This window comes from Aptenodytes patagonicus, chromosome Z (assembly GCF_965638725.1).
Source record: "Aptenodytes patagonicus chromosome Z, bAptPat1.pri.cur, whole genome shotgun sequence".
NCBI classification, from domain to species: Eukaryota; Metazoa; Chordata; class Aves; order Sphenisciformes; family Spheniscidae; genus Aptenodytes; species Aptenodytes patagonicus.
The window spans coordinates 47,162,319-47,178,814 of record NC_134982.1 but is presented as its reverse complement, the minus strand read 5'-3'; the positions used below and the strand labels follow the sequence as shown (position 1 = coordinate 47,178,814).

The following is a 16,496-nucleotide window of genomic DNA, read 5'->3' as shown; positions in this document are numbered from 1 at the left end:
AATTAAAGTTTTAAAGTAATTTTAATGCATTATATGTTCATATTCCTTTACCTGAATTAGCAGAAGCACATCATCCTGAATAAATTCCCTAGTTAAAAGTTCTCTTCTATCACATTGCATTTTCTTCTCCCTACCTATTTTTTGCTGAGACTTCAAAACATTTTCTACTTGAAGTATAACACCACAACTTATTTTAATGAATTACAAATTTTGTTTCTTGTGTTTCAGTTACACCGGTGAATTCGTTGTTAAAGGACAAAAGAGTTATAGCATTTAGCATTAGTCATACATATCACAACTGTTTTGTTTTTTTAATTTTTTTATTAGAAACTTAACAGCTATTTCAACAAAGTAATTTTTGCTCAGGTTATTAACAGAGCTTAAATGCTGACAATTGTAAATCTCTGGAGTGAGAAGAATGATCAATAGCAACAACCAATAGGAAAAAAATCAAAGACAATCACATTTTTAGTAAACTAGCAGACAAACTTTGAACACATGAAAACAGTATTTCTGACAAAGCAGCAGAAATTATTCTGGAAAAGTTGAATTATTCCTCAAAGTTTCAGTATAGAATCAAACTAACACTGAAACAGACAAATGCAATTTTGGTAATTTGCACAAATCATCTTCCTTACCTAGTATATATAGTGTATATACACACACATATTTCAATGCTCTCCTTAACTACTGTGTACCCTTGGTATCTCATCCTACGACACCTTTTCTACCACTGGAATACTTTCAAAGCAGCTTTTATGTTTTAACACTGCACTCATGTAAAAGTGAATTAGTCTCCTAATAAAAAGGTATGTTTCCCCTCAAATACCACAGTGGATACAGGTCGCATTACAGTTCCACTAGTCTGACTGAAAGATCGTTTTCTTCTTACTAACACTCAGCACTGGCATGGGTAACGGAATCTTTTTTCAAGCAGGCACAGTCCAGCGTAACAACAAAAATAATAACAACACTTAGCATTTCTATCACACTCTTCATAAAACAACACTAATTTTAACCAACCAATTCTCTCCAAGCTCTGTCCTACCTTCTCTAATTTTCTCACATAAACAACATTCCTGTATTGATACACATACTGATTGCTAGATGTGCTGACCAGCTAAATGACAAGATGAAGAGACAGTGTAAGATTAAATGAGGAGTAAAGAATGTATGAGAATAGGAAGGCTGACAAAAGCAGAAATGCAAGGGGTGAGTGGGTTTAAACTTGTGTATGTGCATGCATACGTATCATAAGAAAAGTATCTATAGGGTAGTATAAACAGAAAACAAGGTGAGCAAAAGATAGCTTACAAAACAGAAAAAGTGACTGAAGGTAAACAGAAAGTAATGTACAGTACTGAAGGTGACTGAGGGAGACAGGATAACAGAGAAAGAAAAGAGGGGTAAAAGAGAAGCAGAAAGGAAAGATTGTAATAAAAGCTGCTAAGAAAAAATAAAATACTTCAGAGACAGAGTAAGAAAAAGGTTTGAAAGGGAAAAAAGTTCAAAGAAAAAGAGAGAAGAACAAAAGAACAAGAACCCTTAGTTACCTTCTCACCCATGGTATTTGTTACACTGCTGTAATCCATTGTGTGTGGGTCCACACTGGAGAGCAGCACCACACCTTTCTACATGACCTTCCCCACTAGTTCATATGCCCCTTGAGTGCAATTACTGCTACCAGTTACACAGTTCTTATGCAGCACATGGTATCTTCAAGTGTTCTTTAAATACATATATGCATATGTAAAGTCAGCTCCTACAAACTTAACTTTTTAGAAGGCAACTTTTTTCAAGAAGCAATTCCCCGGCAGTTGTCAGCAACCTTTCCTCCACATTTCTGTTTCACTTATTCCATACAGAGTTATCTCTCTGTCCTAGATTTTGTACTTGGATGCAGAAGCAGTTGTTTTGATTTGGCGGTGTCTCAGTATAGCAAAGTCATCCATCTTGTATTAGAAATAGGACTTCCTATCACAAAGAAAAAAAATGATAGAGGAAAAATCGGACAGCACAGGCACATGAAAGTTTAGAAGCTACATTTAATAAGTTAGTGCTTGTTTTGAAAGGATAAGCAAGATCAACGCAAAGCTCAGTTTTCTAGATGTAGCACAATACGTCAGTATTCTTATTTTAATTACACTTGTGATAAGAGCTGATAGCAGCTCTCTGACTTCTCTTATTGCTCTGCTTCTCACCTCCCTCTTCTCACTCCATGGTTTTATTCCTACCTCTACTACTTTCTTCAAGGGTGCCTTACTTTTCCATTACATGTTTTTTTCTTTCTTGTTCTCTTGTTTATCCCCAAGAAGTACTTAAAATATATGATGCCATTTCTGCTACAAGCCAATACGGACACAGCTAAAAATCAAGAACTCTAGTGGAACAGAGGTTAGAACCATCCACACTTACTGGTAAAAAGTCCATGTTGGAAACCTAGTTGTAACCAACTCTGAAACCAAGTAATACAATAAAGCTCTGCCAACACCAGGGAGGTCCCTCGCCCTTTTTCTCTTCTCTCATCTCTAACTGTATTGGAAAAGTCACCATTGCAATGACGAAACTTATAAGGAACATGAAGAATTCCACCCTTGGTGCCTAGTCAATGATTTCACTACCAAACATAAGGTTATTGTTACGCCTTTTCCTTCCCGTGGGGTTAAGTACTCTGCTGATGCAGTGCTGTGAATCTGCACCGAATCTCCAAGAATTACTAATCTTACGGATATTAGAAGACAATGTGTATTCTTGGCTTCAATTTTAACTCACATTTCTGCTCACAGACCTTACTCAAGAATTACCGTTTAAAGAAACAGTGAGTATATCTTAGGTTTACGCATTAGGTTTTGCATTTCTAACATGGCAAGCCTACATGCTGAAGTTCTCTCTCACAAACCTTGAAGCAGCAGGAGGAGAACAACCCCCAAAACAGAAACGGAATTTTATTGGTACGAAGGGGTTTTGCACTGAGGAAGCTTTCCCCTATAAAAAGAGATGAGGAGGGGTGTAACAGCATAAGGTACCTTTAAGCCTACTATTATGATGTAGCAGGGGACCTAATTTGTACCATTTAAAAGTTACTTCAAAATGTATGCAGGCTGTAGCTTGTACTAGGGCTATTTGTACCGTCAATGCATTTTGCTCACAAATTCACATGATGATACATTTTTTAACTTAAAAAATTCTTCTTCACCTTAACATAAAATGATTGTAAATACAAATGCTACACATACATGCAAACAAACATTCACATACGGAAATATAAACAGAAATGGAATTATCTGGTGCAACAGTTTATGCTATCTCTGTATAGATCATGTCATTCTAAAGTACAACCACAAAGAACATCTTTCCTAAACAATGTATTCCAGTTACAAAATAAAAGTAGTAGTGAATTAAAGGATGCTATCTGGTGGTTTTTTAACTCACCATGGAGCTGGTAAATCACCCACACACAACAATGCACTTTGCAGACATTTGTCATATACTGCAATGCCCATACTAAGGCAACGCATCCCAGGAGTTGGCAGCCATGCTATCAGAAGAATTTGGCTACAGAAACAGCAATGATTCATCATGCATTCTAGAAGCACTGTCGGAACAGCAAAACAACACACTGCTATTCTAATCCTTTAAAGGTAACAAGGGTTTAAAAAAGTAATTATAAATTTGTTTGTAAAATCAAAGCAAGCAAAAACCCCATAGTTCTAATAATGCATTTGGAAATACACCTTTATTCACATTTTTTTTCTTCAGAGAACAAGAAACAGCTATTTAGTAAAAGTGTCAGCTAATTACTTACCTCTCTATGTTGTGATTTAAATGGTCAACTCAACAGTATAGAACAAAGGTTTCACAATAGCTAAATCTGGTTTAAAAACAGTTCAATTTAGGTTGTATTCAGTTTTAAAAATCCCCCGTAGTAATTTTTAAAATAACCATCCAAACACATTTTCATTAATTGAAATCTATATTACAAATAGATTATTTTCAAACTCACCCTCTGAATGAAGAGCCAACAGCACAGAGCATTTGTTTCAATGTATGTATCACATCTATTATTGTCCCAATATCCACCATGAAAACTGTTTCTCAGCCACCAGTATCTGAAAATTTGCAAATAGTGGTGCAGGCCCTGTCAAAAGCTCTCAAGTGCTATTGATCTCTCTGATGAAAGCACTCTTCTCTTTATTCCTCAGAATGTTCCAGTTAAATACAAATATAGGGAAATTTGGTCTCCTAAATTACAGACATCTGAAAAGATTATTAATTTCTTTCAATCGTAATTACATAGGGACACCGAAACTTTAACAGTAACACCCTTTTACTATCACCTTGTCAAAGAAGCTAAAGAACATCTCTACAGAGTTTAAGAGGGCGTCATCGGAAAGCATTTTGGATGCTGCCCTTTGTCCCATTACACAAACACGCATCATGAACCCTTACCTTTTGGAAAATGACTTCATCCTGCTTTCTTTTCTTTTTGCCACTTTTTCTGATCCTCTGGTTTGTCTGAATCCATTTTGTGACCTGAAGTTCAAAACCATAGTGCTTTTTTAGGAAGAAGATTTAACCTGAGCGCAGTTATTCAGCATTAGTAAGAAGCCATACACAGACTCAACACATTTTTTTCCATTGCTTCGCTGGAAAGAGGAAAAGCACTTTTCCCATCTAGAATGATATGGTCTTAGGTAATCTGGTTAGTTACTTGTGCATGGTCAAAGTGTGAGGTGGTGTTCTTCATCTTGGAGCTTTCAGTTTGAGGGGTTTTGCACAAAGAATGTGTTTGATGCCATACCAGGTTACCAAATACAAAGTTACCACTGCAGTGTGCAAAAATCCTGGGGAAAATCTCTGCGCTTTATCCCTTACACCTTCTATTTCAAGTACGAAATTTATTTCCAGCCACCCACTCGAATGTTGTTCCAGACTACCAACGCCAAATTTAGATGGTGAGGTTGTTATTATTTAATAGAGTAATAACACTTGGGTTCTTTCCTCCATACAAATATTTTTATTCCTAATACGAAAGCAGTTATTTTTTTGAAGCAAAAGCGTGGCGGGGTGGGGAGGGGATGTCAGGTGGAAAACCCAAGGAGCACATCTGCGAGGGAAAGAAGCGGGGGGCAACGTACAGCTGCGAAAGGTTTTCTCCTCACCTCGCCGCTCACTTGCTGGACGAGCTGACACTCCTTCCAAGGCTCACCCTCCTCCAGCAAAGGCTACACAGGGAGAAAGCGCACGTTGAGGCGGGCTCGCCCGCGGAGCATCCCCGATGCGCTGCTCTCCGCTCCGCTCCCCCGGGACGGGACGGGACGCGCTGCAGCAAGCCCGGTCCGTCCGTCCGTCCGTCCGCCGCCACCGCCCCCCGGCCCGTCCCGGCCCCAGCGTCACCCGGAGCTGCGCCCGCCCCGTCCCGTCCCGTCCCACCCCGCCGCTCCCGGCCTCGGTGGCGGCACACCGCAGCCCTCGGTAGGAAATGAAACACCTCCGCGGGCTTCCCCGCCCCCGTGCTCCGGCCCCCGGAGCCCCGCGGAGAGGAGGAGCCTGCCTTAAAGACGCAAGGGCCGGCCGGCTCCGGGGCGGCCCCGCCGGGGCTTCCGTGCCTCCCCCGGCCCGAGCGCCGCGCCTGAAATACCGCCAGCGGTGCGCCTCCCGGCAGAGCCGGCGGCGAGCACAGGCCGCAGGCACGGGACGGCTTTCCGCGCCCCGGAGAGCGTCGCGGAGCCCAGCCCAGCCCCGCCGAGCCGCGCTCCCTCCGACCCCGTCGCCGAAGGGACGGCCCCTCCTAACCTCTGCGTGCACGCCCGTCACGGGTTTACGGTCTAATGTTCAGAGAGACGCTCTCCCGTTAAGTCCCTTGCTATGAAAGCCGCTTTCCTATCACCCTTCCTAGAAAACCCCTCTGTCGCAGGTCTTTACAGACAGAGGAATGGCCTAATGGGGCTAGTTCAAGAGAGAAAGTATCACCACCGTTAAGTGCTTCAAGATTTCCCCCAGTACTTGCTTGACATCTAAAGAATCCAACTATCAAATTACCTTGGAGGGTCTGAAATGCATCTTAAAAGCAAGAACCAAAGCAGCTTTTTATTCGTATTACAGCACAGCAAGCCCTTTACTGAGGTTTCAGTGAAAGGCTTTATTCAACAAGAGACTGCAAGCAGGTGATGAAATTTAGGCGTGGGACCTCAACAGATGTTTCTGCACCCTTTGGTGAGGATATTCAAACTCCACCATGATGGGAGAGACCCAAGTGATGTCAGCCATGCAAAATCTGAATACTAGAAATTCTTAAGTTAGGATTTTATTAAGTGCTCTGTGTTTAGCATTTAAAATGAAAGACAATAAAGGATAGACTGCATCACGCTTGGTATAGTTAAAATTATGCTAGTAAGATATTTTCAGTATTTCAAAAATAAATTATACAATTCCCTGAAAGCTTCAAAAGGAAGTCTGTGATCTTGTAAAAGAATAAGGCTCATTAAAGCATGTGTTTGAGCAAACCCTCCCATATATAGAATTAGATGGACTTTGCAAACAGATTTAAGTAAATAAAGGTAGGTCCAATTAGTGCATACTAAATCTTGACAGTATCCCCTTAACTTTATCACTTAAAAAAAGAAAAAACCTCTCTGCTACCCTTTTTGTTTTACTGCCACAACATCCTTTCAAGATCAAAAGCTTTAGATCAAAGCCAAGATCAAACTAAATGCTTTAAATAGAAGCAACTTCACTATGAAGCATTACACAAAGAACTTTTTAGTAGACATATCACAGTAGAAAATCTTACTATAGATTTTTATTTCACACTCACAACAGGTCTACTTAAAACGTGTATCAACAACGTATTTTTTATTTTAAAGCCACAACAGATTTTCTACTAAATGGTAATTCTGAAAGCTCCTATAAATTGACTCTTGAACTGTGTGCGTTTGAATGAAGAAAGAACAGCGCATAGTTCAAAGAGAACGAACAAGAATATGAACAAAAAATTATGTTAGTGGCAAACAAAAATTAATGCAACTACCCTAAACAATATTCCGTTGGATCAGTTAACAGATTAGATTGTGCATTACCACAGAAGTTGTTATGGGAAAGATTGGGTCATAGAAACAATGAAACAGATTTATACTTCAAATCCTTTAAAGAATTACACTTCCTCTCCTGTCAAATGTTTGGAGAAAACTAGAGGAAAAAAGTTACACAAGACATTTGTCCTGGTTTCGGCTGGGATAGAGTTAATTTCCTTCCTAGTAGCTGGTACAGTGCTGTGTTTTGGATTTAGGATGAGAATAATGTTGATAACACACCCATGTTTTAGTTGTTGCTAGGTAGTGCTTACACTAGTCAAGGACTTTTCAGCTCCCCATGCTCTACCGACTGAGAAGGCTGGAGGTGCACAAGAAGCTGGGAGGGGGCACAGCCAAACTGGCCAAAGGGACATTCCATACCATGTGATGTCATGCTCAGTACATAAACTGGGGAAGGCTGGCCGGGGGGGCCGCTGCTCGGGGACTGGCTGGGCATCGGTCGGCGGGCGGTGAGCAATTGCACTGTGCATCACTTGTTTTGTATAGTCGTCGTCTTATTGTTATTATTATTACTATTTTATTTCAATTATTAAACTGTTCTTATCTCAACCCACAAGTTTTCTCACTTTTACTCTTCTGATTCTCTCCCCCATCCCACCGTGGTGGGGGGAGAGCGAGCGAGCGGCTGCGTGGTGCTCAGTTGCCAGCTGAGGTTAAACCATGACAACATTGATTTTCAGACCTGCAGACCCTGAGGCTGATTTGGGATGAAAATCCCTGAACACGCAAACACAGTGTGTGTTAAAACTCAGTGGTAGCTCCTGTTTTCCTGTTAGTAGCCGTACAGCAGTGAAGGAAACTCAACAAGAATTGTTATGGACTTTTTATAATGGCAATATACCTTGTGGAGCCAACACCTGGGGTTCCATGGTGCTGGCTGCTGTGCACATCATAACTTGAACACTCGTCTACTGTAAGATAATTGCACTGCAGCATATGATAAGAGCCAAGATGCCCACACAGACAGCCTGCAGAGGAAAGAAAGCAGCGAGAGAAACAGGGTGGGCCTAACAAGCTGTGGTCACAGCACACGGGCTGTGCAGTCAACCGTTAACTCTACTTATTGATGCTTCAGTAAGATTTAGCTCATGACCAGACTAGGAAATTTTGCTGTGAAAATTGGGAGTGGGAGAGAGAGCAGGGAAGAGAGAGGGGCAAGAGGAAAAGAGGAGGGGAGGAGGCAAAGGGAGGGAGGGGAGAAAAGATGTTTTTCAGAACATTTGGCCTCGTACTGTATTCTTCCATACTCCAAAAGGAAGGAGCTTACTTACACTACATAAAAGGGGGATGGCACACCCAACTTAAAGGGAGAATGACTGCATCACCCTCCATCAACAGTCCTGTTTGCTGTCCATGTGACACTGACTGTCATACTTGAATCCCCTCACAACAGAAATTAAGAGATTAGTCCCTCCTCCATGTCCTTCTATACTTGGGAAGACTTTCTTTCAGGGACTGGTAATGGAGCTGTCCTATGTAACATTTAGATTGCGAACAAGCATTTATACATGTCAAAGCATGCTAGGATCCTTCATTCTTGCAGCAGCAGGATTAAATATAACTGAATTTTGAAATAGGGGGGAGGAGGTAGCACTTTCTACCAATTGGGTGAAGGCAGGCCCAATATCCTGGTAAATAACTTAGGCAATGATTTACACCAGCTATTCCTTCAGTCAGACCAGATCCCAAGCATACAATGAACTTTCAGGATTGTACACAGCCTAGAAAACAATAGGATATTTGTGCAACAGACAATTGTTTCATTTTAAATTGAAACAGAAACTGGTTTTAAATTGTTCAGGCTGTGATGGCTACTGATGATATTTCATAACTCAGTGAAACATTATAATCATGCACTTCTTCACACAAGTTGTCTGTAACTTCAGCTGGTCTGTGCTACTCTAATGCGAAAACATTCAATATTGATAAACTAAGAAGGTTGTTTTACCTAAGATGAACACTGAATCAGTGCCGTTTTGTTGGCTTGCCAGCAGTCCTCAGAAAAAAAAAAAATTGAAAATGGAGGAATAAAAATATTTACTGTAAATGAATTTCAGAAGAGCTTCTGCACAGCAGAGGAAATTGATAACTAATGCAGTCGAGTAATTTTCCAGCCTCTCATTTCTAGAGATTTTATTTTCCTCTCAATTACTGAATTTTACACCACGTATACACATGCACATTTATATATTCAGATCTATGTGGACAGCAAACGCACAGAAAAGTATAAAGATTTTACCATCATGTCATGCTTTCTCCTAGAGGATGTAGCTAACTCCACCCATCTACAAATTGCAGTTTTGTAGCTTTCTACACCTTCCCATGTCACATAAACCAAAAAATGTTCTCCCACTAGTTTCGTTCTATGGTACTAGAAGGATACTGCCTACTTTTTAAGGCTGATGCCATCACCTCTGTGATATTAGTGAAGGATAGTGTAAAGCAACTACAATAAAATGCAAGATAAATAACTCTTTTCCTACCACACAGAAGATATACAGGAAAAAATGAACACCAGTTTAAGTCGGAAAATTAACTTACTTGGAAACTGAGACTATGGTGTACCTTCAGAACAGTCTGTGTGACCTGAAAACTGCTTCAGCAGAAGAGACCTGGCTTCCAATCTTTTGTAAAAAGGTTCAGAAAATGAAAATACATAAAAGTATTTTATCCAGTAGCTCAGAAGATGATTAATAATGGCTTGAAATATTTGACTGTATTCCCCAAGGACAACAATTGCAAGGATTTTAAAACACTACCGTTATCAGAATTTGGCAGAGAGACTAAGGAGACAGTGGGCTACAATTAAAAATGGCAAGATGGCTCGTGCATCCACATTGCAAGAAGCAGCATATCAGCAGCAGATCAAAATTACTGAAAAAGAAATCCAGCCCAGAATGTGCTCCTGTAAGAACAGCAAGTCCTCCAACTGATTTTGTGCAGTTTTCATGGGGACAGCTTTATTCACTGAAATGGAAAATCAAGTTGTTCTGACATTATCTGTATTTTAGGAAAGATAGTAATTTGTATTGATAACATAAATCCAAATGTTCTAATTCCTCCAAGAGTCTCTGTGGTGGTGTAAACACACTCTTTTCAGATCAGTAAGCTGTGTCTGATATTCTTCAATGTAACAGCCCTACAGAGACATTATGTTCAAGTCAAACTTGCCCTTCCTGAAAATATCTCTACCTCCAAGAGACAAAAACGTGTTGAAACAGTGACTTTGAGGATGTACTTTCAGTACACTGCAACATGACTTTCAAATACTGTAGCTGGAATATTTTTTCAAAGGGCTAATGCAAATACATCCTTCATATCCACGTTAGCAACCCTGCCTTGTAGAGAAAGTACCTAGGTAAAGATGAATCACTGTACTCACCTATTTAGTTCAAGTTCAGATTCATAATCTGATAAAGAAAGTATCTCTGACCACATGACCACAGGATCTCTAAATAATATGCTTATTAATTATTACTAAATAATAGTATGTAACATATAATGTTATATAATTTATGTATCATATTGCATTATGTTACCTATATTATAATATTTTTAGAGTATGCTAAAATGCTCATTTTTTTCTCTCCTGATTTCACCAGGTGCTCTCACTACTATACAGGTGCCTCCCTCAAACAACTGGAAAAGTAGATTATTGGTTTTATATTTAGGCCTTTCTGCTTGAGAAGTATTCCCATGTGCTGCGAACTTTCAATACAGTCCAGACTGCAAATTACAGCACCTTCCTGTATAAGTACCAAGATAATATTTAAAAGATCACAGAATCATAAAATCATTTAGGTTGGAAAAGACCTTTAAGATCACCAAGTGCAACTGTAAACCTAACACTGGCAAGTCCACCACTAAACCATGTCCCGAAGTGCCACATCTACACGTCTTTTAAATACCTCCAGGGACGGTGACTCAACCACTTCCCTGGGCAGCCTGTTCCAACGCTTGACAACCCTTTCAGTGAATATAAAAGATGTAACACTTTAATACAATCATGTATGGAAATAAGACCTTAGATTTCAGGTTGGCCCTGCACTCTGCTCTGTCAATTTAAAAGTAATTTGAATCCAGACATTTTGAACCCAGAGAACAAAAACTAGGGCTCAAGTTTCTTTGACATAAGAGGATCCTCTATAAAATTCACTTTGGCTCCGTCCAACACCAAGATCTTGGTAGGCAGTGGATAGCTGCTGGCTGGTCAAACTACACAGGCCTTTGAAAGCCCTTTGTTGTGGTTTTTTTAGTTTAGTTTTGTTTTTTTTTAATTACAGAGGAAAACAAAAGAAAAACATGCCTGAACATGGATACTGGACAGTTCTGCACCACTGGTGTGAAAAGCAGTGTTTTTCTTCCTTTTCCAGTATAAAGAGACTCAAAGAAAATAAGGCAGACTATTTCTTGAAGAAATAAAATACATCTTTCAGAGGTACTGACCTCTGAGTCTTACTGATCCCTTGAAGCAATCAAAAATCCTTCCAATAGCTCTAGTAAAGAAACATATTCAAGGCAAAAGTCCATTAGCCCTCTGGCCATGAAATACTGTTAGCCTATACGCTAACGATAATAACCGTAAGCTGAACCATGACCTTTACTGCTCATTTTTGTATTGACCAATAGCTTTGTCAGCCAATAGACTTTTCAGACCTATCTTTCTCCAGACATCTTCATTTCGGCATTTAAATTTCACTGTGGGCTGAGAAAGGAGTAGATAGAATAGTTAAAGTATCCTGTAAAAACATCCCTTTCTTATGGAGATGGAATGAGTTTTAGAAGAATCACTTACTTCCTCCATGATTAAACAGAAGGTGATCATCATCTACATCTTCAGTCTGACCATGAAGCGCTGCTATATGAAAAGAGGATGACTGAAGGTAATACAAATCGTGAAAGATCTTGACATTGCTTATATCAACTTTTGTGGAAGACAGAGAACTGATGGAGATGGAATGAAGACCATTATACAAATTTTGTTACCATCTACTCTCTAGAAGTACTTCAGCAGCTCAGTGTTTTTGCAGAATGTGTGAAAAAAGCATTGGGCTCAAAAGCAAGAGCTTCCATCCCCAGCTCTGGTCAGCTGGGAACATAACAGCAGGATCTGAACCCCCAGGATCACTTTGAGTTTCTGACTGGACCACTGCATGAATCAGCAGGCCACAGTTTTTTGCGTCAGCATTACAAAGGGCTACATGGACTTCAGACACATGGTATGTGTTTATACACATGATGAAATACGTCTTCCCCACATATTCATTCCTTCCAATCACAAACATGTCTTTCTAAAAGAAAACAGGGAAATTTTCCAGGAAGTAAAATGTGTGTTTCTTTTAAAAACCCTGGACCATTGGGGAGGGAAGGTGGCAACTTGTTCCCGTCACATGAAATTTTTACCTCAGCTTCATGCCCAACTCTCTATTCTCCTGCACTAAAAAGATCATAGAATCATAGAATAGTTTGGGTTGGAAGGGACCTCTAAAGTCACCTAGTCCAACCCCCCTGCCGTGGGCAGGGACATCTTCAACTAGATCAGGTTGCTCAGAGCCACGTCCAACCTGACCTTGAATGTTTCCAGGGGTGGGGCATCCACCACTTCTCTGGGCAACCTGTTCCAGTGTTTCACCACCCTCAGCGTAAAAAATTTCTTCCTTATATCTAGTCTAAATCTACCCCCCTTTAGTCTAAAGCCATTCCCCCTTGTCCTGTCGCAACAGACCCTGCTGAAAAGTCTGCCGTCATCTTTTTTATAAGCCCCCTTTAAGTACTGATAGGCTGCAGTAAGGTCTCCCCGAAGCCTTCTCTTCTCTAGGCTGAACAACCTATTATTTCCTAAAGTAGCATTTGACTTCTCATTATTTTATATCATGTGTCCAATGCACTAAAACTACTTATAAGGGACTCTAAACTGGAGAGATTTCAGCCGTTTTGAAGGTTACTCTTTCTGAATTAATACAGAAAAACTGTTTTCTTGCAAGGTAGCACAGAAAGTATTTTAAACCTCTACGGATTGTTTCCACTGGGTAAAGAAAACAATGGGCAGGCTAAAAATTAATTGGTTGCTAACTTCTCTGCTTTTCTTAGGATGTTTTTACAAGCAATGGATTAAAATCAATGTTTATTGGTATGCAAGCCCAGCTGTGTCCTTATTAGGTAAGTCTCAGTTCAACATTTCTGTGTAAAAGAGGTCCTGTCCTCCCTCTCTTCGCTATGTTTCCACCCCCTGCACATGTAGGTGGGAGAGTGGGAGCTTGGGAATGTGAACTTGATCCAGCATTGATCAGCCAGGCAGCAAACTGTTACTGTTCTTTAGATACCAAACATAACTCCTTTCTAGTAGGGATAAGCTCAGTCATTCTGCACATAACACAGCTTTTGTTTTCAGCAATGTAATTAATAGGAAAAGGGAACCAGAACGACTGCTTGAGATTTATTAAACTTAAAAGAGATTCTAATGAACAAACGTGTGGAATCCAGTCCACAATTATTTCAGAAATTGAACATTTGTTCCAAGTGCACTTCAACTTCTTGAACAAGCTATTACTCATGCAGATTTATTCTACTACTACTACTGCACATCTGAGCTGGACACATACAATACTGAAAGGTAGCTTGAAGAAAAACAGAAAGATGTTTGTGAAAATCTGGCTTTTGACTGGAGAAGCAAGCCGATTTTTTAGCACGTCATTAAACTAAATCCAGTGAAGTACCCTCCTCAGCCTTAAGGCAGACTCACGGTCCCAGCTGAGAATCTCAAGAGCATTTTTTTCTGAATTATTCAATTAATGGCTAAATTAAGACTCCTAAAACTCTGTTTAACTTCACTTTTAGAAATTAGAACAACAGAGGCACTGGAATGTTATGGCCAATACTTTTCAAATCTAACATTTAAAAATTAACATCTACATTCAACCTAGACACCAAGTTACTCAGCACTATGTGGCTGTCTAAACTGCGGCAGCACTTTTTTCCAATTTTAGAATGCGATCACACAATAATTTGTAACAATGCTATTCTGATCTTCACTGTCTATGTTTTTCTCCTAAAATCAGCAATCACATGCAATGCAGAAGAAACTTACCCCAAACCCTCCAAAACTATAACAATACTAAGCCATGCCTGAATTTGAAGAGTTCTGAAATAAATTTGGGTCCTTCTGACATTTAATGATGTATCATTTTATATATGCGATTTTCTTGAATTTTTGAACTATTCAACAAACAAAAATATACCACTGTTGTATCTCATTTAGCAGTATCTTAAGTACAATTTATAGGAATGGCTGAATAAATTACAAGGCCATTTTATGCCAATAACCTTCTTTAGAATAACACAGGATCTATTTAAATAATAGCAGACCTTACAACTTATTTGATAGTTTGCCCCAAACAAAATACCAAATTCTCTGTGTACTTTGATCAATCTAGAAAGACTTTCAGAGGGATAGTCTTTATCTAAAACATCTTTCAAAGAGTTAACAACATAGAGAGAAAGTCTGTCTGTGCAGTCTGTCTTGATTTGTTTCTCTTCATGATTCATCTGACATTTATGCACGCTACAGTACTATACACATTGCTTGATTACATTTTTATATTTTCCAAATCCCATCTTCTAAGAAAATGCAATGCAATGTTGACAGTACAACTGCTAATTTCAGAAAAAAACACAGCACTAATGGTTTGTATTCAAAAACTTTTTTCTTATCGTGCTTGTTATCATTAGAGAATCCATTCATCAATTTATATTGTTGACCTATGCTAATTTAAATTTTTAAGGACTTTGGAAAGATCTTTTCATCTTCCAATCTGCAAGCTTGCTAATATCAAAACAATACCATTCTTCTTGAGGGGAAGTGCCTATTCTTCAAAGTATGCTTTCCACATACAAGAAGAAGTACTTATCTTAAAGTAGCAGTTATGCTTTCTTCAGATTATTTCTCAAATATCAACTCATTAGAAGTCAACTCTCAATCAGTTATATTCTCAGCATTGATGTTAAAATACACACAAAAGTCTCAATGTTCAGATAAAAAAAATCAAAAGGTAAGTAGCAAACTTCAGTATTTAAGCAGCAGTATGCTATTCTTGTGACTAATACTTAATACTAACTTTGAAATTAATCTAACAGAGTCACTATTAAACTTTATTAAATTAAGAAGATAAATACGTAAGAAAATTATACCCCTTCATAGCCCCTTCCCAATTTTTTCCCCAAATCACAAGCTTGAATGAGATCTTCCTACTTAACACGTCATTCTCACTGCCAGTGCCTACAAATTTACTGTATCTCAACAAACAATAAGGATTTCATTTGTTTACTGTCTCAATGTTGCCATCCACCAACATGCAGTTACTGTGTACCTCCAGACAGAAACATAGCAAGGTAAGGCGTGACTAGCAATGACAAGAAATATCAAGTGTTAACAAACCCAACCCTTAAGTTACACTCTGATCCAATGAGAGTGATTTTTTTGCTGAAAAATTTTCTAGTACTCTCTACAAAAGTTGGGTGAACAACTGCTAAAGATAATACAGAAGTTTAGTAAGAGCATTCTTTTAAAAAATACTTGAATGTGGTTGGTTTGTTAGTAATTGACCATAACCACTACACTGCGATGCATTCTTTGTAGAGCTATCCCTTCATCTGTATTTTTGTCTTAGTAAAAGGAAACAGGAAATCTATAAAGCTTATAACTGGGGCAAAAGCCAGGAACCTTCTTAACAACAAACTGCTTTATCAGAAATCATATTAAGTACTTGAGCTGCTGCTGTAACATCCTCCTAAAATTTATGAAACTACAGAAATACGTTAGTTGCATCAATTTAGAACACTTTATAAATTATATTTCAGTTCAAACTTTTTAATAGTTTTGCTATGAGTTTCCTTTCCAATCCATTTCTTCTTCAAGTAAGACAGTCCAGGAGCCAGTCATATACAAACAAAACCAGAAATACTATGAATAAATGAATATTCACCACTGGAAGATTTCTTTCGACTGTGTATTTCCAGAAACGTAGATGATTTACAAATAACATTAGTAGATGTAGCTCAAACTACTGCTTTACCACAGTAACAAAAAGCAGTGCAGCGAGGAAAAAATATGAATTCTTTTTAAATGACAAAATTATTAGTATTGTAACAGGAGGCTGTACTCCAACATTCATTCAGAATTAGAAAGCATGGAATAGTATTCTCGCAACACACACTATAAGCTGTACATACTCTGAAATACCTGCTGGCAGTACCTACTTTCATCAGGAAATACTGTTTAAGGTAGAACAGTGAATAAGAATTAAGCTTTAACAGGAGATTAAAGTAGCAAAAGGGACTATGAGAAGGATACAGCAGTGCTATCGCCTCTTGCAATTTTTTCATAATTTTGAGGGGATATTCGGT

The 16,496-nt window shown here is 39.0% G+C and overlaps 1 protein-coding gene across 10 annotated transcripts in view; it reads right to left on the bottom strand.

Moving 5' to 3' along the window:
* Positions 1–16,496, bottom strand: part of AOPEP (aminopeptidase O (putative)) — a 230,758-nt gene that overhangs the window by 91,459 nt on the left and 122,803 nt on the right. For 8 of the 10 annotated variants that reach the window (XR_012997438.1, XM_076362845.1, XM_076362846.1 and 5 more), the window contains 2 exons: positions 5,163–5,225; positions 4,450–4,533 (listed from right to left, as the gene is read on the bottom strand). Coding sequence is in view for 8 of the 10 variants with exons in the window: in XM_076362845.1 (XP_076218960.1) it covers positions 4,450–4,533; positions 5,163–5,225 (147 nt within the window). In the remaining 2 variants the exon portion in view is untranslated. Of the gene's footprint in view, positions 1–2; positions 1,975–4,003; positions 4,110–4,449; positions 4,534–5,162; positions 5,226–16,496 lie in introns of those variants that run through there. The other 2 variants (XR_012997439.1, XM_076362850.1) reach the window with 2 other exon arrangements.